Source organism: Hypanus sabinus, chromosome 2, assembly GCF_030144855.1.
Source record: "Hypanus sabinus isolate sHypSab1 chromosome 2, sHypSab1.hap1, whole genome shotgun sequence".
NCBI lineage: Eukaryota > Metazoa > Chordata > Chondrichthyes > Myliobatiformes > Dasyatidae > Hypanus > Hypanus sabinus.
Genome location: NC_082707.1, coordinates 211,943,497 through 211,968,590, shown reverse-complemented (window position 1 = coordinate 211,968,590; position 25,094 = coordinate 211,943,497). Strand labels below are relative to the sequence as shown.

Sequence of the window (25,094 nt, the reverse complement as noted above, 5' to 3'; positions counted from 1 at the left end):
GACCAGCAAATTCCAGAGATATCTGCAGGTCTTTGCTGTTATCCTTGGATTCTTTTTCACCTCCTTCAGCATTGCATGTTGTATTGTGTTCTTGGCGTGATCTTTGCAGGACACCCATTCCTAGGGAGAGTAGCAACAGTACTGAGTTTCCTCCACGGATCTTACTGTGGACTGATAATAAAATAGGTTTGAGATAGGTGAGTTCAAGTGTGATTTTTTTTATAATACATTTTAGTTTTCTATCTGTTTGAAGTATAAAAATTACCTTATATTTGTGGTATATTAGCGAACACTCAAATCTTTGGAAAGGCTTTTTATCAGCCTTTTTCAGCTTCATGCATCTCTCTAATTCTTCTGGAGTCCTCTGAAAGTTGTTTTGGTTGAGGCATGGTGCACATAAACAGATACTTCTTGAGAAGGGCAGGTTCCGTCAGTAACCTGACTTTGTGTATCTTTTTTATAGGGCAGGGCACTTTTATAACCCACACTTCCCATCTTATCTCATTGATCGGAACACTTGATTCCAAATAGTTTTTGTAGAAGGTGTTACCCAAGAGGCTGTCATACTTTGTTTAAACCTAGACTGTAATTTTTGGTCCAATCCGTTGACTACTTTTTTACCAAGGTGCTGTCTGGCCTGCTGAGTTCCTCTGGCATTTTGTCTGTTGCTGTGATTTTTTTGAATGGTGTATTTAGTATTGATGAGAAGTACAATTGTGTTTTTAGTTTAGGCAGATTGTGTTTGTCTATTATTGTGACTTGGATGAAGATCAGACCTCATTTTTATGAGTAATTAATGCAGAAAACCAGGCAATTGCAAAGGGTTCACAAATGTTTTCTTGCAACTGTATCTTCAGACCTTTCAGCTTCCCAAGCACTTTCTCCCTTGTAAGAACAACTTCACTCACCTCTGCCCTCTGACACTCTTGACCACCCAGCACACTGCTAGTGTCTTTCACAATAAAGACTGATGCAAAGTACTTGTTTGTCCTCTGTTACTACCTCTTCAGCATAATTTTCCAGTGATCTGATATTTACTCGAGTCTCTCTTTTGCATTTTATATACTAAAAAAACTCATGGTGTCCTTGAGTTTATTGGCTGACTTGCCTTCATAGTTCATCTTTTCTCTCCTTATTGCTCTTTTAGTATCACGGTCCTCTTAACTTCCCACAAATTTTTGCTCTGTTAGGTGCCTTCTCTTTCGCTTTTATGTTGGCTTTGACTTCCTTTGTCAGCCAAGGTTGCATCATGGTTCCACTAAGGTTGCATCAAAGTTGTGCCCACAATGTCCTGATGTGGGAAGGTGAACAGCCAGAGGTTGTGGTACATATTGGTACCAACGACATAGGTATGAAAAGGGAGAAGCACCTAAAAACAGAATACAGGGAGTTAGGAAGGAAGTTGAGAAGCAGGACCTCAAAGTTAATAATCTTGGGATTACTGCCTGTGCTATGCAACATAGAAACATAGAAAGCCCACAGCACAATACAGACCCTTCAGCCCACAATGCTGTGCCAAACATGTGCTTTCTTTAGAAATGATCTAGGGTTACCCATAGCCCTATTTTTCTAAGCTCCATGTACCTATTAAAAGACCCTATCATATCTGCCTCCACTACCATTGTTGGCAGCCCATTCCACGCACTCACCACTCTGCATAAAAACTTATCTCTGACATCTCCTCTGTACTTACTTCCAAGCACCTTAAAACTGTGCCCTCTCGCGATAGCCATTTCAGCCCTGGAAAATATCCTCTGACTATCCACAAGATCAATGCCTCTTATCATCTTATACACCTCTATCAGGTCACCTCTCATCCTCTGTTACTCCAAGGGGAAAACGCCAAGTTCACTCAATCTATTCTCATAAGGCATGCTCCCCAATCCAGGCAACATCCTTGTAAATCTCCTCTGCACCCTTTCTATGGTTTCCACATCCTTCCTGTAGTGAGGCTACCAGAACTGAGCACAGTACTCCGACCAGGGTCCTATGTAGCTGTAACATTACCTCTTGGCTCTTAAACTCAGTCCCATGATTGATGAAGGCCAATGCACCAGTGGCTTTGAGTGTCTTATGGACTGGGTCTCCAAAATCCCTCTGATCCTCCACACTGCCAAGTCTTACCATTAATAGTATATTCTGCCATCATATTTGACCTACCAAAATGAACCACCTCACTGCCACTTCTGGGTTGAACTCCATCTGCCAGTTTTGCATCCTATTGATGTCCCACTGTACCCTTTGACACCCCTCCACACTATCCACAACACCCCCAACCTTTGTGTTATCAACAAATTTACTAACCCATCCCTCCATCATTCAGATCATTTGGTCATTTATAAAAAAATCATGAAGAGAAAGGGTCCCAGAACAGATCTCTGAGGCACACCACTGGTTACTGACCTCCATGCAGAATATGACCTGTCTACAACCACCCTTTGCCCTCTGTGAGCAAGCCAATTCTGGATCCACAAAGCAATGTCCCCTTGGATCCCATGCCTCCTTCCTTTCTGAATAAGCCTTGCATGGGGTAATTTATCAAGTGCCCTGCTGAAATCCATATAAATTACATCTACTGCTCTACCTTCATCAATGTGTTTAGTAACATCCTCAAAAAATTTAATCAGGCTCGTAAAGCATGATCTGCCTTTGACAAAGCCATGCTGACTATTCCTAATCATATTATATCTCTCCAAATGTTCATAAATCCTGCCTCTCAGGATCTTTTCTATCAACTTATCAACCACTGAAGTAAGACTCACTGGTCTATAATTTCCTGGGCTATCTCTACTCCCTTTCTTGAATAAGAGAACAACATCTGCAACCCTCCAATCCTCTGGAACGAGACCTTATCCAACTTGATGCTTTCCAAATCTTCCTTATTCCATCTACTGTGTGCAGTCAAGTATAGCACCTTCAGTCCTGTATTCACCATTTTGATTTTGCTCCTGTTACACTTTAAGTCATCCCACTGACTGCAATTTTGCCTGTCTTTCCTCATGGCCTTACTACACACTGCATTGACCTGTATACCAACTGCACCATCCTTAACCCTATCACCCAGTTTCCCATCCCCCTGCCAAATTTCTTTAAACCTGCCCCAACAGCTTTAACAAACCTGCTGGCAAGGATGTAGGTTCCCCGCGATGTTTCAGCTGGAAATGTCGACTGTACTTTCTTTCAATAGGTGCTGCCTGGCCTGCTGAGTTCCTTCAGCATTTTGTGCGTGTTGCTCAGGTTTGCAGTGATGGAATACAATGTCGGAAAGTTTATTGTCATGCACTTTGGAAAAAGAAATGAAACGGTTGACTATTTTCTAAATGGAGAGAAAATACAAAAAACTGAGGCATGAAGGGACTTGTGAGTCCTTGTGCAGGATTTCCTAAAGGTTAATATTCAGATTGAGTCTGTGGTGAGTAAGGCACATGTGATGTTGGTATTATTTTCAAGAGGACTTTAATAGAAAAGCAAGGGTGTAATGTAGTGGGTTTATAAAGCACTGTGAGTTCTCATTTGGAGTATTTTGTGAGCAGTTTTGGGCCCCATATCATAGAAAGGCTGTGCTGATACTGGTGAGGGTTCAAAGCAGTTCACAAAAAGGATTCCATGATTGAATGGCTTGTCAGATGAAGATCGTTTGAAGGTTCTGGGCCTAAATTTACAAGAATTCAGCAAAAAAGAGGGGTGACTTAATTGAAAACCAACAAAAGGCAACTGAAAAAGACATTGACAAAGTAAAGATGGAATGCAAAAGTTCACTAGCCAGTAATAGAACCATAGAACATAACAGCACAGAAACAGGCCTTTTGTCCCTACTTGGCTGTGCCAAACCATTTTTCTGCCTCGTCCCACTGACCTGCACCTGGTCTCATATCCCTCCGTACACCTCTCCGTACCTGTCCAAGTTTTTCTTAAATGTTAAAAGTGAGCCCGCATTTACCACTTCATCTGGCAGCTCATTCCACACTCCCACCACTCTCTGTGTGAAGAAGCCCCCCCCCAATGTTACCTTTAAATTTTTCCCCTTTCACCCTTAACCCATGTCCTCCGGTATTTCTCTCTCCAAGCCTCAGTGGAAAAAGCCTGCTTGCATTCACTCTATCTATACCCATCATAATTTTATATACCTCTATCAAATCTCCCCTCATTCTTCTATGCTTCAGGGAATAAAGTCCTAACCTATTCAACCTTTTTTTGTAACTCAGTTTCTCAAGTCCCGGCAACATCCTTGTAAACCTTCTCTGCACTCTTTCAACCTTATTAATATCCTTCTAGTGATTCAGTGACCAAAACTGCACACAATACTCCAAATTTGGCCTCACCAATGCCTTATACAACCTCACCATAACGTTTCAACTCTTATACTCAGTACTTTGATTTATAAAGGCCAATGTACCAAAAACTCTCTTTACGATCCTATCTACTTATGACACCACTTTTAGGGAATTTTGTATCTGTATTCCTAGGTCACTCTGTTCTACTGCATTCCTCAGTGTCCTACCATTTACCTTGTATGATCTACCTTGGTTTGTTCTTCCAAAGTGCAATATCTCACACTTGTCTGTATTAAACTCCATCTGCCATTTTTCAGCCCATTTTTCCAGCTGGTCCAGATCCCTCTGCAAGCTTTGAAAACCTTCCTCACTGTCCATTACACCTCCAATCTTTCTATCATCAGCAAATCTGCTGATCCATTTTACCAGCTTATCATCTAGATCATTGATATAGATGACAAATAACAATGGACCCAGCAATGATCCCTGTGGCACACCACTAGTCACAGGCCTCCACTCAGAGAAGCAATCCTCCACTGCCACTTCTCCCATTGAGCCAATGTCTAATCCAATTTACTACATCACCATGTATACCTAGCGACTGAATCTTCCTAACTAACTTCCCATGCAGGACCTTATTAAAGGCCTTACTGAAGTTCATGTAGACAACATCCACTGCCTTCCCTTCATCCACATTCCTGGTAACCTCCTCAAAAAACTCTAATAGATTTGTTAAACATGACCTACCATGCACAAAGCCGTGTTGACTCTCCCGAATAAGTCCGTCTATCTAAATACTTGTTGATCCTGTCTCTCAGTACTCCTTCCAATAATTTACCTACTACCGATGTAAAATTTACCGACCTGTAATTTCCCAGATTACTTTTAGAGCCTTTTTTCTTTTCTTTCTTTTTCAATCTTTTTATTAAGTTTCATATATATATAAAAAAAAACATAACATAATAATGAATAGGTTATGAATACAATAGACTTGAAATTACATTGATAATAAGATAATAATATCCTATTAAAACATCAATAGAAACAAGTACCTTAATCAATCATCTATCTAACTATATATGAAAAGAAAACAAAAATAATCGTCAAAAAAGAAAAAAAAAATTGAAAATAAGTGAAAGAAAATGTATGTTGAAAAAAAAAACACTAAACTAAACTAACATGGGCAATAGCAACAGTTTATAAGTATGTGATAGTGTCAAAAAAAAACTCTGGAACTCCATACCTGAACAAGAATAAGCAGAGAGAAGGTCTAGAAAAGGTCAGATTAATTCATATGAAAATGCCGAATAAACGGTCCCCAAGTTTCCTCAAATTTGACTGATGAGTCAAAAATAGTGCTTCTAATTTTTTCCAAACTTAGATATGAAATAGTTTGAGAAAGCCACTGAGACGTGGTAGGAGGATTTACTTCTTTCCAGTTTTGTAATATAGACCTTCTGGCCATTAATGTTACAAAAGCAATCATTCGTTTGATTGAAGGGGAAAACTGAATATCATCCTCGTTTGGTATACCAAAAATTGCAGTAATAAAATGAGGTTGTAAATCATTATTCCAAATTGAAGAAATGGTAACAAATATGTCCTTCCAATAATTATGTAAAGTGGGACATGACCAAAACATGTGGGTCAATGAAGCCACATCTAGATGACACCTGTCACATTGAGGGTTAATATAAGAGTAAAATCGAGCAAGCTTATCTTTAGACATATAAGCTCTATGTACAATTTTAAATTGTATTAAAGCATGTTTAGCACATATAGAAGAGGAATTAACCATTTGTAAAATTTTTTCCCATTTATCTGTTGAAATATTATATCGAAGTTCTTTTTCCCATTCTTGTTTAATTCTATCTGATATTTCTGGTTGTATCTTCATAATCATATTATAAATAAAAGCTACTAATCCCTTCTGACAAGGGTTTAAGGTAAAAATCAAATCTGAAAAATCCACTGAAGTTGAATTAGGAAAAGATGGTAAAACTTTATGTAAGAAATTTCTGATTTGTAGATATCTGAAAAAATTAGATTTAGGTAATTTAAATTTGTTGGAAAGTTGGTCAAAGGACATCAAAGTATCTTCAAAAAAAAGATCACGAAAACATTTTATACCTTTCCTTTTCCATATGTTAAAAGCTTGATCTGTCCAGGAAGGTTTGAAAAAAAAATTAAGTAAGATAGGGCTATCAAGAACAAAGTTTTTCAGAGTAAAAAACTTACAAAATTGAAACCAAATTCGTAATGTATGTTTGATAACAGGATTAGATATTTGTTTATTAAATTTAACTAAATCAGCAGGAAGAAAAGAACCAAGAACAGAGAATAGAGAATATCCCTTTACCTCATTACATTCCAAATTTACCCACTGTGGGCACAATGGTGAATCCAAATCTAATTTCCAATACATTAAGTTACGAATATTATTTACCCAATAATAAAATCTAAAGTTAGGTAAAGCTAAACCACCATCTTTTTTAGATTTTTGTAATTGCCTTTTACTTAACCTAGGGTTTTTATTTTGCCACACAAATGAGGAAATTTTTGAATCAATGTTATCAAAAAAAGATTTAGGAATAAAAATTGGTAAGGCTTGAAATAAGTATAAAAATTTCGGTAAAATCATCATTTTAATAGCATTAATCTGACCAATTAATGATAAAAATAAGGGAGACCATCTTGTAGTAAGTTGTTGAATTTGATGAAGCATAGGTAAAAAATTCAGTCCAAATAAATCTTTATATTTCTTGGTAATTTTTATACCTAAATAGGTAAAGTTATCAGTAACAACTTTAAATGGTATCCTGTCATTCAATAAAGTTTGTGCGTTTAAGGGAAATAATTCACTCTTATCCAAGTTTAGAGCCTTTTTTAACGGAACAACATGAGCAATCCTCCGGCACCTCACCTGTAGAAACCGACATTTAAAATATATCTGCCAGGGCCCCTGCAATTTCAACACTAGTCTCCTTCAAGGTCCAAGGGAATACCCTGTCAGGTCCTGGGGATTTATCTACTCTGATTTGCCTCAAGATAACAAGCACCTCCTCCTCTTCAATCTGTATAGGTTCCATGACCTCACTACCTGCTTGACTTATTTCCATAGACTCCATGCCAGTTTCCTTAGTAAATACAGATGCAAAAAACCCATTTAAGATCTCCTCCATTTCTTTTGGTTCCATACATAGCCGACCATTCCAATCTTCAAGAGGACCAATTTTAAAACCTTATAACAATTACAACACAAAAACAGGCCATCTCGGCTCTTCTAGTCCATGCTGAACGCTTATTCTCACCTAGTCCCACTGAACTGCACTCAGCCCATAACCCTCCATTCCTTTCCTGTTCCTATACCTATCCAATTTTACTTTAAATGACAATACTGAACGTGCCTCTACCATTTCTACTGGAATCCCGTTCCGCACAGCTACCACTCTCTGAGTAAAGAAATTCCTTCTCATGTTACCCCTAAACTTTTGCCCCCTAATTCTCAACTCAAGTCCTCTTGTTTGAATCTCCCCTACTCTCAGTGGAAAAAGCCTATCCACGTCAACTCAATCTATCCCCCTCATAAATTTAAATACCTCTATCAAGTCCCCCCCTCAAACTTCTATGTGCCAAGGAATAAAGACCTAACTTGTTCAACCTTTCTCTTTAACTTAAGTGCTGAAACCCAGGTAACATTCTAGTAACTCTTCTCTGTACTCTCTCTATTTTGTTGATATCTTTCCTATAATTCGGTGACCAGAACTGTACACAATACTCTAAATTTGGCCTGACCAATGCCTTGTACAATTTTAACATTACATCCCAACTCCTATACTCAATGTTCTGATTTATAAAGGCCAATATACCAAAAGCTTTCTTCACCACCCTATCCACATGAGATTCCACCTTCAGGGAGCTATGCACTATTATTCCTAGATCACTCTGTTCTACTGCATTCTTCAATTCCCTACCATTTACTATGTATGTCCTATTTGGATTATTCCTACCAAAATGTAGCACCTCACACTTAACAGCATTAAACTCCATCTGCCTTCATTCAGCCCACTCTTCTATCTTGCCTAGATCTCTCTGCAAGCTTTGAAAACCTACTTCATTATCCACAACGCCTCCTACCTCAGTATCATCTACATATTTACTAATCCAATTTACCACCCCATCATCCAGATCATTAATGTATATGACAAACAACATTGGACCCAGTACAGATCCCTGAGGCACACCACTAGTCACCGGCCTCCAACCTGACAAACAGCTATCCACCACTACTCTCTGGCATCTCCTATCCAGCCAGTGTTGAATCCATTTTACTACTTCAATATTAATACCTAACCATTGAACCTTCCTAACTAACCTTCTGAGCGGAACCTTGTCAAAGGCCTTACTGAAGTCCATATAGACAACATCCACTGTTTTACCCTCGTCAACTTTCCTGATGACCTCTTCAAAAAATTCAATAAGATTTGTCAAACATGACCTTCCACACACAAATCCATGTTGACTGTTCCTAATCAGACCCTGTCTATCCAGATAATTATATATACCATCTCTAAGAATACTTTCCACTAATTTACCCACCAGTGACGTCAAGCTGACAGGCCTATAATTGCTAGGTTTACTCTTAGAACCCTTTTTAAACAATGGAACAACATGAGCATTATACCAATCCTCTGGCAGCATCCCCGTTTCTAATGACATTTGAAATATTTCTGTCAGAGCCCCTGCTATTTCTACACTAACTTCCCTCAAGATCCTAAGGAATATCCTGTCAGGACCTGGAGATTCATCCCCTTTTATATTCCTTAAAAGCACCAGCACTTCCTCCTCTTTAATCGTCATAGTTTCCATAACTTCCCTACTTGTTTCCCTTACCTTACACAATTCAATATCCTTCTCCTTGGTGAATACCCAAGAAAGGAAATTGTTCAAAATCTCTCCCATCTCTTTTGGCTCCACACATAGATGTCCACTCTGATTCTCTGAGGGACCAATTTCATCCCTCACTATCCTTTTGCTATTAATATAACTGTAGAAACCCTTTGAATTTATTTTCACCTTACTTGCCAAAGCAACCTCGTATCTTCTTTTAGCTTTTCTAATTTCTTTCTTAAGATTCTTTTTACGTTCTTTATATTCCTCAAGCACCTCATTTACTCCATTCTACCTATAGTTATTTTATCCCTTACTATCCTTTTGCTCTTAATATACCTGTAGAAACTCTTTGGATTATCCTTCACCTTGACTGCCAGAGCTACCCCATGCCTTCTTTTAGCCATCCAGATTTCTTTCTTAAGTATTTTTTTTGCACTTTTAATATTCCTCAAGTACCATAGTTTGCTCCCTGTTTCCTATACATGTCATACATCTTTCTTCTTCTTTATCAGAGTTCCAATATCCCATGAGAATCAAGGTTCCTTATTATTACTTACTTTGCCTTTAATCCTGACAGGAACATACAAACTCTGCACTTTCAAAATTTCTCCTTTGAATGCCTCCCACTTACTAACAGCATCCTTGCCAGAGAACAACCTGTCCCAATCCACGCTTTTTAGATCCTTTCTCATTTCTTCAAATTTGGCCTTTTTCCAGTTTAGAACCTCAACCCGAGGACCAGATCTATCTTTATCCGTGATCAAGTTGAAACTAAAGGTGTTGTGATCACTGGAACCAAAGTGTTCCCCTGCACACACTTCCGTCACCTGTCTTAACTCGTTTCCTAATAGGAGATATGATATTGCATCCTCTCCAGTCAGTACCTATATATATTGATTTAGAAAACTTTCCTGAACACTTTTTATAAACTCTAACCCGTCTAGACCTTTAACAGTGTGGGAGTCCCAATCAATACATGGAAAATTAAAATCCTCTACTATCACAACTTTGTTTCCTGCAGTTGTCTGCTATCTCTCTGCAGGTTTGTTCCTCTAATTCTTGCTGACTATTGGGTGGTCTATAATACAATCGCATTAATGTGGTCATACCTTTCTTGTTTCTCAGCTCCACCCATATGGCCTTGGTAGACAGCCCTCTAATCTGTCCTGCCTGAGCACTGATGTAACATTTTCCCTGACTAGCAATGCCACCACCCCCCCCCCCCCCCCCACCATCCCTCTGCCTCTATCTCGTCTGAAACATCGAAACCCTGGAACATTTAGCTGCTCGTCCTGCCCCTCCTGTAGCCAAGTTTCACTAATGGCTACAATGTCATAATTCCATATGATAATCCACGCCCTCAGCTCGTAAGCCTTCCCCACAATACTTCTTGCATTGAAATAGACACACCCCAGAAGATTATTATCACCACACACAACCCTTCTATTTGTGACTTTGCATGAAACTTTAACATCATTTATTTTCACCCCCGCTCCACTATCACTCTGGCACTCTGGTTCCCATCCCTCTGCAAATCTCGTTTAAACCCCCCCAATAGCACTAGAAACCTCCCTGCAAGGACATTGGTCACCCTGTAGTTCAGGTGTAACCTGTCTCTCTTGTACAGGTCCCACCTGCCCCAGAAGAGGTCCTGATGATCCTGAAATCTGAAACCCTGCCCCCTACACCAGTTCCTCAGCCATGTGTTCATCCTCTAGAGCATCCTATTCTTACCCTCACTGGCATGTGGCACAGGTAGCAATCCTGAGATTACCACCCTTGAAGTCCTGCTTTTTAACTTCCTACCAAGCTCTCTATACTCACACTTCAGGACCTCACTCTTTCTTCCTGTCATTGGTACCGATGTGTACCATGACATCTGGCTGCTCACCCTCCCATTTCAGAATGCTGTGCACGGGATCAGGGACATCCTTGACCCTGGCACCTGGGATGCAACAAACCATCCGGGAGTCTCTGATCTGACAACAGAACCTCCTGTCTTGAGTGCCCTATCACTACAGCTCTCCTCTTCTTCCCCCCACCCACCCCCCGTGCCAGGGAGATCCCGCTTACGCAGCTGGTCCCAGGTAAGTCATCCCCCCCAACAGTATCCAAATCGGTATACTTGTTGTTGAGGGGAATGGCCACAGGGGAGCCCTGCTCTGCCTGCCATTTCCCCTTCCCTCGCCTGACGGTAATCCAATTACTTGTGCGCTGCTGCTTTGGCGTAACTGCCTCCCTGTAGTTACTATCTATAAACTCCTCATTCTCCCGAACGATCCGGGGTCATCCAGCTCCTGCTCCAGTTCCCTAACACTGTTTGTTAGGAGCTGCAGCTAGATGCACTTCTTGCAGGTGTCATTGTCAGGGACACTGGAGGTCTCCCGGACTTCCCACATCCTGCAAGAGGAGCATTCCAGCATCCTGCCTGGCATTCTCTCTACACTGAACAAACAAAACAAAATTTACCGGAACCTACCTTCGCCTCTGCGTGTTCATGTCAAAGCCTTTTGAGCCAAAGCTGTCCCAGTCTGACTCAGTCCACTCTGATGGCTGCTACGACGATGGCCGCTGTATATGACATTTTTTTTAAACCTTTGGTGTGCTATGTCACGCGCCTGCGCAGTCCAGCCTCTTTTCCCTGATCAGTTTTAAAAAAAAGTTTCTCTCCGAGATGCCTTTACTTCTTCACTCTCTGCCTCTTGCTTCGATTTAAAGATACTAAAGATGTTACCAAACATTTTTTCAGAGACATGAAGCGTAAAGGAGAGATGAAAGTGGATATCAGACCACAGGAAAACAATACTGGAGTGGTAGTAATGGGGTCAAGGAAATGATGGATGAATTGACTAAGTATTTTGCTTCTGTCTTTACTGTGGAAGACACTAGCAGTATGGTCAAAGTTCCAGGTATGAGAAGTCATGAAATGTGTGAAGTCACCATTACTAGGGAGAGCGTTTTTAGGAAACTCAAAGGTCTGAAGGTACGTAAGGCACTTGGACCAGATGATGTACACCCCAGGGTTCAGAAAGAGGTAGCTGATGAGTTTGTGGAGGCATTAGTAATGATCTTTCAAGAATCATCAGATTCTAGAATGGTTCTGGAAGACAGGAAAGTTGCAAATTTCACACCATTCTTCAAGAACAGAGAGAGGCAGAAGAAGGAAATTATAGCCCAATTAGTCTGAACTGAGTGTTTGGGAAGATGTTGGAGTCGATTATTAAGGATGTGAGTTTAGGTCATAGTTAGTATGGTTTCCTTAAGGGAAGATCTTGCCTGATAAATCTGTTGGACTTTGAAGAAATAACAAGCAGGATAACAAAGGAGAATCAGTTGATGTGTACTTGGATTTTCAGAAGGTCTTTGACAAGGTACTGTGGCGACCCATTTCCTGGCACATCCGAACCAGCTCACAATTAGCCAGCTTTCTGGCTAAGGGAGATAGCCTACGGGGGTTTGCGAGCACAGAGCTTTGGAGCCTCTGCGCCACGGGGGGTGGGGGTGGGGGTGCAGGTTGAGGGAGGCTTAAAAGTGAGGCTGAGGATTTCGAATAAAGTTTTTCCTTCGACTGCAGTTACCGACTCCGTGTCGTAATTTTAGCGCTGCATGTATCACACCGCTACAGTACCACATATGATGCTGCTTAACAAGGTACGAGCCCATTGTATTATGGGAAAGATTCTAGTATGGCTAAAGCATTGGCTGATTGGCAAGAGGCCAAGAGTGGGAATAAAGGGAGCCTTTTCTGGTTGGCTGCTGGTGAGTAGTGATGTTCCACAGGTGTCTGTGTTTGGACTGATTCTTTTTACGTTATATGCCAATGATTTGGATGATGGAATTGTTGCAAAATTTGCAGACAGTATGAAGATAGTTGGAGAGGCATGCATTTTTGAGGAAGTAGGGAGGGTACAGAAGAACGGGTTTGGAGAATGGGCAAGGAAGTAGCATATGGAATACACTTGGGAAGTGCATGGTCATGCACTTTGGTAGAAGAAACAAAAGGGTTGATTTTCCTAAATGAGAGAAGATACAGAAAAACTGGTAAGCATAGGTACTTGGGGGTCCTTGTGCAGGATTCCCTAAAGGTTAATTTGCAGATTGAGTCTGTAGTGAGGAAGGCAAACGCAGTGTTAGTATTAATTTCAAGAGTATTAGAATATGAAAGCTAGGATGTAATGTTAAAACTTTATAAAGCACTGGTGAGACCTTACTTGGAATATTGTGAGCTGGTTTGGGCCCCTTAGGAAGAATGTGCTGAAACTGGAAAGGGTTCAAAGGAGGTTCACTAAAATGATTCCAGGATTTAATGGCTTGTCGTATGAAGAGTGTTGATGGCTCTGGGCCTGTATTGACTAGAATTCAAAAAAATGAGGGATAATACGAATGAAACCTATCAAATGGTGAAAGACTTTGATGGAGTGGATGTGGAGAGGATGTTTCCTATGGTACGAGAGTCTAAGACCAGAGATACAGCCTCAGAAAGCGGGGCGTCCTTTTACTATGGAGACGAGGAATTTCTTTAGCCAGAGAGTGGTGAATCTGTGGAATTCATTGTAACAGGCAGCTGTTAAAGTCAAGTCTTTATGATTATTTAAGGCAGAGGTTGATAGAATGATTGGTCAGTTCATGAAGGGATACGAGGAGAAGGCAAGATATTGGGGTTGAGAGGAATAATGGATCAGCCATGATGATTTGGTGGAATAGATTCAGTGGGCCAAATTGTCTAATTCTGCTCCTAATTCCTTGCCCTGATGATATTTTGACAAAGTAGCAAAGGAGTGGTAGCACAGGCTTGAGGGGCCTGCTGGGCTGTACCTGCTCAGATGGTATTCTTATGCCCTGAGCACCTGTAGCTGCCACCTTAAGGGATTTGTTTATGAGTACACCAACATCTTCTGTACCTCAATATTCCTTAAGATCCAAAAATTCTCACTTCATTGGACTTCTCAAAATGCTTCTTTCACACTTAGAATTAAATTTCATTTACTCATGCTCTACCCATCTTAACTCATTAATTATCTAACAGTGCCTACTTCATTATGAAAATTTCAGCCACCTCCTGATTTATTAGTATTTATTAACATTTTAAATATAAAAATAAGAGGTCTTAGTTTTCCTCCAGGAGGATTGTGGAATGTTGACTGATTGAAAGCACTGTCTTTAGACCATAAGATATAGGAGCAGAATAGCCCATTCAGCCCATTGATACACATCTTTATCATTTCCACATTTCCCATTATAAGCCCCTACTTTTCTGTTTTGCCTTTAATTTTGCTGGCTGTTTATTTTGCATTATTTAATTATGTGTGGTTGTGGAGCCTGTGATGTATGCTTGTAAGTAGTCTGGTTGAGAAAGTAGCATTTTTGAAATCCAGCATCATTAATATTTGTTCCTCTTCACAGTTGGGATGAAACTCACTTTGGAAAAATGGGAAGTTATTATATCAACCAGACATTTTTCTTCGATGTTCATCCTCCACTAGGCAAGGTATGAATTCCTACATGAAGAATTAAAGAAATAAAGATAATGAGGTTTCCAAGGGACGAGACAGAGCAGTAGAGGAATATATTTATAATATAGAATGTATCAGCACAGTACATACCTTTCAGCCCACGATGTTAAGCCACTCTTTTAATCCACTCTGAGATCAATCTTATCCTTCCCTTCAACATTATCTTCCATTTTTCTATCATCCATGTGTCTATCTAAGAATCCCTTTAACATCCCTAATGTATTTGCCTCTACCATCACTCTCTTTGTAAAGAACTTACCCTTGACATTCCCCCTATACTTTCCTCGAATCACCAAAATTATTCCTCCTTGTATTAGCCATTTCCACCCTGGGAAAAAGCTATGCACTGGACCTATGCCTCATATCGTCTTGTGTGCCTCTATCAAGTTACCTCTCATCCTTTTTGCTGCAAGGAGAAAAGCCCTCACTCACTCAACCTATCTTCTTAAGATATGTCCTCTAGTCAAGGTTGCTTCCTGGTAAATCTCATTTGCAGTCTTTCTGAAACATTGACATCCTTCTTATAATGAGGCATATAGGATTCCAAGTGTGGTCTAACCAGGGTTTCATACAGCTGCAACATTATCTTGTGGCTCTTGAACTTAGTCCCCTGACTGAGTGGATGAGAGTGTGCCTTTGAGAACATACCAAACATATGTAACTCAAAAGCAGTGGAATTTGTAGTCTGTTAGGGTTAGATCTGTGCTACTTACGACCAATATATAACCATATAACAATTACAGCACGGAAGCAGGTAATCTCGGCCCTTCTAGTCTGTGCCGACGTTTACACTCACCTAGTCCCACTGGCCCGCACTCAGCCCATAACCCTTCATTCCTTTCCTGTCCATATACCTATCCAATTTTACTTTAAATGACAATACTGAACCTGCCTCTACCACTTCTACTGGAAGCTCATTCCACACAGCTACCACTCTCTGAGTAAAGAAATCCCCCCTCGTGTTACCCTTAAACTTTTGCCCCCTAAGACTCAACTCATGTTCTCTTGTTTGAATCTCCCCTACTCTCAATGGAAAAAGCCTATCCACATCAACTCGATCTATCCCCCTCATTATTTTAAATACCTCTATCAAGTCCCCCCTCAACCTTCTACGCTCCAAAGAATGAAGACCTAACTTGTTCAGCCTTTCCCTGTAACTTAGGTGCTGAAACCCAGGTAACATTCTAGTAAATCTTCTCTGTACTCTCTCTATTTTGTTGATATCTTTCCTATAATTTGGTGACCAGAACTGTACACAGTACTCCAAATTTGGCCTTACCAATGCCTTGTACAATTTTAGAATTACATCCCAACTCCTATACTCAATGCTCTGATTTATAAAGGCCAGCATACCGAAAGCTTTCTTAACCACCCTATCCACATGAGATTCCACCTTCAGGGAACTATGCGCCATTATTCCTAGATCACTCTGTTCTACTGCAGTCTTCAATGCCCTACCATTTACCATATATGTCCTATTTGGATTATTCCTACCAAAATGTAGTACCTCACACTTATCAGCATTAAACTCCATCTGCCATCGCTCAGCCCACTCTTCTAATTGACCTAAATCTCTCTGCAAGCTTTGAAAACCTACTTCATTATCCACAATGCCACCTACCTTAGTATCATCTGCATACCTACTACTCCAATTTACCACCCCATCATCCAGATCATTAATGTATATGACAGACAACATTGGACCCAATACAGATCCCTGAGGCACACCACTAGTCACTGGCCTCCACCCTGACAAACAGTTATCCACCACTATTCTCTGGCATCACCCATCTAGCAACTGTTGAATCCATTTTACTACTTCAATATTAATACCTAACGATTGAACCTTCCTAACTAACCTTCCATGCGGAACCTTGTCAAAGGCCTTACTGAAGTCCATACAGACAACATCCACTGCCTTCCCCTCGTCAACTTTCCTCGTAACCTCTTCAAAAAATTCAAAAAGATTTGTCAAACATGACCTTCCACGCGCAAATCCATGCTGACTATTCCTAATCAGACCTGGTCTATCCAGATAATTATATATACCATCTCTAAGAATACTTTCCATTAATTTACCCACCACTGACGTCAAACTGACAGGCCTATAAATGCTAGGTTTACTCTTAGAACCCTTTTTAAACAATGGAACAACATGATCAATATGCCAATCCTCCAGCACCATCCCCATTTCTAATGACATTTGAAATATTTCTGTCAGAGCTCCTGCTATTTCTACACTAACTTCCCTCAAGGTCCTAGGGAATATCCTGTCAGGACCTGGAGATTTATCCACTTTTATATTCCTTAAATGTGCCAGTACTTCCTCCTCTTTAATCGTCATAGTTTCCATAACTTCCCTACTTTTTTGCCTTACCTTACATAATTCAATATCTTTCTCCTTAGTGAATACAGAAGAAAAGAAATTGTTCAAAATCTCCCCCATCTCTTTCAGTTTCACACTTAGCTGTCCAATCTGATTTTCTAAGGGACCAATTTTATCCCTCACTATCCTTTTGCTATTAATTTAACTGTAGAAACCCTTCGGATTTATTTTCATCTTATTTGCCAAAGCAACTTTATATCTTCTTTTAGCTTTTCTAATTTCTTTCTTAAGATTCTTTTTACATTCTTTATATTCCTCGAGCACCTCATTTACTCCATGTTGCCTATATTTATTGTAGATCTCCCTCTTTTTCTGAACCAAGTTTCCAACATCCCTTGAAAACCATGGCTCTCTCAAACTTTTAACTTTTCCTTTCAACCGATCAGGAACATAAAGATTCTGTACCTTCAAAATTTCACCTTTAAATGACCTCCATTTCTCTATTACATCCTTCCCATAAAACAAATTGTCCCAATCCACTCCTTCTAACTCCTTTCTCATCTGCTCAAACAGCCTTTCTCCAATCAAAAATCTCAACCCTGGGTCCAGTCCTATCCTTCTCCATAATTATTTTGAAACTAATGGTATTGTGATCACTGGACCCGACGTGCTCCCCAACCCATACCACCATCACCTGACCTACTTCATTCCCTAACAGGGGATCCAACACTGCCCCTTCTCTAGTCAGTACCTCTATGTATTGCTGCAAAAAACTATCCTGCACACATTTTACACACCACAAACCATCCAGCCTTTTTACAGAGTGGGCTTCCTTGTCTATGTGTGGAAAATTAAAATCTCCCACAATCACAACCTTGTGCTTACTAAAAATATCTGCTATCTCCTTATAAATTTGCTCCTCCAATTCTCGCTCCCCATTAGGTGGTCTATAATACACCCCTATAAGTGTTACTACACCTTTCCCATTCCTCAATTCCACCCAAATAGTCTCCCTAGATGATCCCTCTAATCTATCCTGCCAAAGCACCACTGTAATATTTTCTCTGACAAGCCCTCTTCCTCTTGCCCCTCCGATTCTATCACACCTGAAGCAACGAAATCCAGGAATATTTAGTTGCCAGTCACACCCCTCCTGCAACCATGTTTCACTAATAGCTACAACATCATATTTCCAGGTACCAATCCTTGCTCTAACTCATCCACCTTTCTTACAATGCTCCTAGCATTAAGATAGATGCATTTAAGAAATTTTCTACCTGTTCCTCTGTTTATCCCTAATGATGCGATCAACTTTATTATCTTTTTCTTCCTTCTCCCCTACATCTTTGGTCTGAGTGCTCCCCTTCTCTATCACCTGCCTATCCTCCCTCACAGACTGTCTACTAGCGTTCTCTATTTGTGAACTAGTCTCCTTTCCCCTAGTCTCTTCAAATTGATTCCCACCCCCCAGAATGATCCAGAATTATACAAGAAGTACACATACAACTGACAGAAGGTTATCTTAAGGGTGACAAAACAATTCCAGTTGAGGTTGGATACTGAATTGCATGCACGCCAGCTCTGGCAGGGTTTACAGGCCATTACTTTCAATAAAACAAAACCTACCATCATGAATGGCAGTGATGTTTCACTCCCAGAGGAGCTCAACTCCTTTTATACATGGTTCAAAAGTAAGAATAAAACTACATCTTTGCAAATCCTTGCAGCCTCTGGTGACCCTGTGATCTCTATCGCAGAGGCTGACGTCACGACATCAGAACATCTTTCAAGAGGGGTAACCCTTACAAAGCATCAGGCTCTGAAAACCTGTGCCAACCAGCTGGTAGGATTGTTCAAGGACATCTTCAATCTCTCACTGTTGCAGTCAGAGGCTCCCTCCTGCTTCAAAAGAGCAACAATCAGACCAGTACCTAAGAAGAGCAGGGTGAGCTGCCTCAATGACTATCACCCAGTGGCACTAACATCTGCTGTGATGAAGTGTTTTGAGAGGTTGGTCATACATATTGGTACCAGTGACATAGGTAGGAAAAGTGAGGAGGCCCTGAAAACAGACTACAGGGAGTTAGGAAGCAGTTGAGAAGGAGGATGTCAAAGGTAGTAATCTTGGGATTATTGCCTGTGCCACGTGATAGTAAGCTTAGGAATAGAGTGAGGTGGAGGATAAGTGCATGGCTGAGAGATTGTAGCAGGGGACAGGGTTTCAAATTTCTGGCTCTTTAGGACCTCTTTTGGGGCAGGAGTGACCCGTACAAAAAGGATGAGTTGCACTTGAATCCAAGGAGGACCAGTATCTTGGCAGGGAGGTTTGCTAAGGCTTTTAGGGAGAGTTTAAACTGGAATTGCTGGGGGGTGAAAACAGAACTGAAGAGACCGAGGAAGGGGCTGTTGGCTCACAAATCGAGTAAGCTTGCAGACAGTATGAGAGTGAGGATAGGCAGGTGATAGAGAAGGGAAGTGCTCAGACTGATTGTTTGAGATATGTCTATTTTAATTCAAGGAGTATCATGAACAAAGCAGATGAGCTTAAAGCATGGATCAGTACTTGAATCTATGATGTTGTGGCCATTATAGAGTCTTGGATGGCTCAGGGGCAGGAATGGTTACTTTGAGGGCCAGGCTTTAGATGATTCAGAAAGGACAGCGAGGGAGGAAAAAGAGGTGGAGGCGTGGCACTGTTGATCAGAGATGCTGCATGGCTGCAGAAAAAGAGGAAGTCATAGAGGGATTGTCTACTGCAGTGGTCCCCAACCACCGGGCCATGAAGCATCTGCTATCGGGCTGCGAGGAAACGATAAGATTTGGTGATATGAAATGATATGATTCTGCTGCACCTTTCCTCATTCCCTGTCATGCCCACTGTTGAATATATATGAGGTCATTACCCATGCGAGGTCATCAGTTGCCTAAACTTAGTGATACCCTCGCATCAAGGATGACTGGTTGGCCTTGGGTAACCGGCTGCCTTGCGCGGCCTGTGAGAAGTGCCATTTCTACTGGCTTGGAGTGCGGACAGACAGGAACCGCCTCTGAACCAGTTTAGCACACCGAATGTTCATGGGAACCAGGTGCTAAAATATTCGCAGATGACCTAATTTGGGTTCAGGGTTTCATAAGCAGCAGAGCAGCTAACTTGCTGTGATCTACTGAAAGTCATCCCTCGAGCCAAAATTTTGTCGGCCGATAGATCCTACCTACCGGGGGGGGGGGGGGGGGGGGGGAAACAGGTGTGCATCCTGCCGCACTCCTCGCTCGGTTGGTCTCTGTGGACTGCGACTGCCGCCGCCCTGACACGGGGACCTCTGGCCCTTACCTTGTCCTCTCACCCCACCCACGACCAGCTGCACCTGGCCAAGGCGTCTGGTGGCGGGTGGATGGGAGGCTGGAGTTCAGGCCCGGAGGCTGTTTAATGAATTCCTCAAGACTGCTTCAGTACCTTGAGTCTAAGCACCCTGCACTTAAAGACAAACCCACAGAGTTTTCAGAGCGGAAAAAACGCGAGCAAGCGGGACAGAAGCAAGTGTTGATAGCCATGAAAACTAAATTGCGGAATAGAATGGACATAAGGAACCCCAGCGAGTATCACTGTATTCCGGTCGTATTTAACCCCCCCCCCCACCCCCTGCAGGTCGGTCTGCAAGAATATTGTCAATATTAAATCAGTCTGCGGTGCAAAAAAGGTTGGAGCCCCTGGTCTACTGAGTCTGTGTGTGTGGAAGTTAAGAACAGGAAATGGTCAATAAATCTACTGGGTATTTTTTATATGCCGCCCAATAATAGACAATAGACAATAGACAATAGACAATAGGTGCAGAAGTAGACCATTCGGCCCCTCGAGTCTGCACCGCCATTCTGAGATCATGGCTGATCATTCACTATCAATACCCAGTCCCTGCCTTGTCCCCATATCCCTTGATTCCCCTATCCATCAGATATCTATCCAGCTCCTTCTTGAAAGCATCCAGAGAATTGGCCTCCACCGTCTTCCGAGGCAGTGCATTCCACACCTCCACAACTCTCTGGGAGAAGAAGCTCTTCCTCAACTCTGTTTTAAATAACTGACCTCTTATTCTCAATCCATGCCCTCTGGTACTGGACTCTCCCAACATCTGGAACATATTTCCTGCCACAATCCTATCAAATCCTTTAATTATCTTAAACGTTTCAATCAGATCCCCTCTCAATCTCCTCAATTCCAGCGTGTACAAGCCAAATCTCTCCAATCTCTCTGCGTAAGACAGCCCTGCCATCCCAGGAATCAACCTGGTGAATCTATGCTGCACTTCCTCAATTGCCAGAATGTCCTTCCTTAAACCTGGAGACCAAAACTGTACACAATATTCCAGGTGTGGTCTCACCAGGGCCCTGTACAAATGCAAAAGAACATCCTTGCTCTTGTATTCAATTCCCCTTGTAACAAAGGCCAACATTCCATTTGCCCTCTTCACTGCCTGTTGCACTTGCTCATTCACCTTCATTGACTGGTGAACTAGGACTCCTAGGTCTCTTTGCATTTCTCCCTTACCTAACTCGACACCGTTCAGACAATACTCTGCCCTCTTGTTCCAGCTTCCAAAGTGGATAACTTCACATTTATTCACATTGAATGACATCTGCCAAGTATCTGCCCACTCACTCAGCATATCCAAGTCTCCCTGTATTCTCCTAATGTCCTCTTCGCATGTCACACTGCCACCCAGTTTAGTATCGTCAGCAAACTTGCTGATATAGTTTTCAATGCCCTCATCTAAATCATTGACATAAATCGTAAAGAGCTGTGGTCCCAATACAGAGCCCTGTGGTACCCCACTAGTCACCTCCAGCCAGCCCAAGAAACACCCATTCACTGCTACCCTTTGCTTTCTATCTGCCAACCAGTTTTCTATCCATGTTGAAACCCTGCCCCCAATGCCATGAGCTCTGATTTTACTCACCAGTCTCCAATGTGGCACCTTATCGAATGCCTTCTGAAAATCTAGGTACACAACATCTACTGGCTTACCCTCGTCTAACATCCTTGTTACACCCTCAAAAAACTCCAACAGATTAGTCAAGCATGATTTGCCCTTGGTAAATCCATGCTGGCTCGGCCTAATCCTATTTCTGCCATCTAGATGTGCCACTATTTCGTCCTTAATAATGGACTCAAGCATCTTCCCCACGACTGACGTTAGGCTAACAGGGCGATAGTTCTCCATTTTCTCCTTCCCTCCCTTCTTGAAAAGTGGGACAACATTAGCCACTCTCCAATCTTCAGGAATTGATCCTGAATCTAAGGAACATTGGAAAATGATTACCAATGCATCCGCAATTTCCTGAGCCACCTCTTTTAGAACCCTCGGATGCAGACCATCTGGACCCGGGGATTTATTAGCCTTCAGTCCTACCAGTCTACTCATCACAGTTTCTTTCCTAATGTCAATCTGTCTCAATTCCTCTGATATCTTATGACCCTGGCCCATCCATACATCTGGGAGATTGCTTGTGTCCTCCCTGGTGAAGACAGATCTAAAGTATGCATTAAATTCTGTTGCCATTTCCCTGTTTCCCATAACAATTTCTCCCAATTCATTCTTCAAGGGGCCAACATTGTTCTTAACTATCTTCTTTCTCTTCACATAGCTAAAAAAGCTTTTGCTATCCCCTTTTATATTCCTGGCTAGACTGAGCTCATACCTGATTTTTTCTCTCCATATTGCTTTTTTAGTTAAGATCTGCTGTTCCTTAAAACTTTCCCAATCATCTGTATTCCCACTCATCTTAGCCCTGTCATACTTCTTTTTCTTTAATGCTATACAATCTCTGACTTCCTTTATCAACCACTGTGGCCCCTTCCCCCTCTTTGAATCCTTCCTTCTCATTGGAATGAACTGCATTTGCATCTTTTGTATTATGCCCAAGAATATCTGCCACTGCTGATCCACTGTCTTTCCTGCCAGGGCATCCGCCCATTTAACTTTGGCCAGCTCTTCCCTCATGACTCCGTAGTCTCCTTTATTTAATTGCAACACTGACACCTCTGATCTGCCCTTATCCCTCTCAAATTGTAGATAAAAACTTATCATGTTATGATCACTACTTCCTAATGGCTCCTTTACTTCAAGATCACTTATCAATTCCTGTGCAATAACAGGGACATTGAGGAGCAGATAGAGACAAATGCTGGAAAGGTGCAATATTAACAGGGTTGTCGTGGTGGGGGATTTTGTTAGATTTATTAGATCCCTAATATTGATTGGCATCTGCCTAGAATGAGAGGTTTAGATGGGGTAGAGTTTGTTAGGTGTGTTCAGAAAGGTTTCAGAAGTACATTTAATGTATACAATTTTCATTGTGAAACGCTTTTTCTTTGCATCCATCCACGAAAACAGAAAAGTACCCCAAAGAATGAATGATAGTTAAATGTTAAAACCCCAAAGTCCCCCCCACCCCAGCTCTCCTCCTTGTAAGCGACAGCAAGCAACAATCCCAGCTGCTGACACAATATGTAGATAAGCCTACAAGAGGAGAGGCTGTACTTGATCTGGTATTGGGAAATGAACCTGATCAGCTGTCAATTCTCTGGAGAATGTTTTGGAGATAGTGATCATAATTCTATCTCCTTTACCATTGCATTGGAGAGGGCTAGGAACAGACAAGTTAGGAAAGCATTTAATTGGAGTAAGGGGAAAAATAAAGTTGTTAGGCAGGAACTTGGATTTTAACATGAAAGTGGATTGGGAAGACGCTAGCAGGAAGGACAGTAGAGCAGCAATGGCTGGAGTTTCTGCAAAAAATGAGGGAAGTGCAAGATAGATATACCAAAAAAGAAATTTTTGAATGGAAGAAGGACATGACTGTGGCTGACTAGTGAAGTCAGAGCCAAAGTAAAAGCAAAAGAGATGGCAAACAAGGAAGCCAAAGCCAGTGTTAAGATATAGGATTGGGAAGCTTATAAAAACTTGCAGAAGGAAACTAAGAAGGTCATTAGGAAGGAAAAGATGAATCATGAAAGGAAGCTGGCAACTAATATCAAAGAAAATACTAAAAGTTTTTTTTAAGTATAAAAAAGATCAAAGAGAGTTGAGGGTGGATATAGGACCAATAGAAAATAGCACTGGAGATGTTGTAATGAGAGACACAGAGATGGCAAAAGAACTGAATGCGCATTTTGCACCAGTCTTCGCAGTTGAAGATATCTACAGTATACTGGACCTTAAAGAGTGTCAGGGAAGTGATGTATGTGCAGTGAAAATTATGACTGAGAAGGTGATCAGGAAGCTTAATGGTCTGAGGGTGGATAAATCTCCTGGACCTGATGGAATCCACCCTCGGGTTCTGAAAGAAGAAGCTGGAGAGATTATGCAGGCATTAACAATGAGCTTTCAAGAATTGATAGAGTTGGGCATTGTACTGGATGACTGGAAAATTGCTATTGTTATTACGCTTTTTAAGAAGAGTGGGAAGCAGCAGAAGCGAATTTATAAACCTGTTAGCCTGACATCAGTGGTTGGGAAGTTGTTAGAATCTATTTTTTTTTAGGGATGAGATTATGGAGTACCTGGAGGCACATGACAAGATAGGCCGAAGCCATCATGGTTTTCTGAAAGGAAAATCCTGCCCGACTAACTGCTGCAATTTTTTGAGGAAATTTCAAGCAGGGTAGACAAAGGAGATGCAGTAGATATACTTGGATTTTCAAAGACCTTTGACAAGGTGCTGCACATGAGGCTGTTTAGCAAGGTGAGGCCCATGAAATTACAGGGAAGTTACTAGCATGGGTGGAGCATTGGCTGATCAGCAGAAAACAGAGTGTGGTAATGAAGGCTGGCTGCTATACTGGCTGGCTGCCGGTTACCAGTGGAGTTCCACATGGGTCGGTGTTGGGACTACTGCTTCTTATGATATATGTCAATAATTTGGACTATGGGATTAATGGATTTGTGGCTAAATTTGCCAATGATAAAAGATAGGTGGAGGAATGGGTAGTGTTGAGGAAACAGAGCCTACAGGGAGACTTAGATAGTTTAGGGGAATGGGCAAAGAAGTGGCAAATGAAATACATTATTACATAGAGACATGGAAAAACTA

The 25,094-nt window shown here is 41.4% G+C and overlaps 1 protein-coding gene across 8 annotated transcripts in view; it reads left to right on the top strand.

Moving 5' to 3' along the window:
- pomt2 (protein-O-mannosyltransferase 2) overlaps window positions 1–25,094 on the top strand; it is a 344,167-nt gene that overhangs the window by 17,300 nt on the left and 301,773 nt on the right. For 7 of the 8 annotated variants that reach the window (XR_009510880.1, XM_059962960.1, XM_059962973.1 and 4 more), the window contains exon 2: window positions 14,571–14,655. The exons of the other annotated variant lie outside the window; for it this stretch is intronic. Coding sequence is in view for 6 of the 7 variants with exons in the window: in XM_059962960.1 (XP_059818943.1) it covers window positions 14,571–14,655 (85 nt within the window). In the remaining variant the exon portion in view is untranslated. The remainder of the gene's footprint in view (window positions 1–14,570; window positions 14,656–25,094) is intronic. 8 annotated transcript variants of the gene reach the window in all.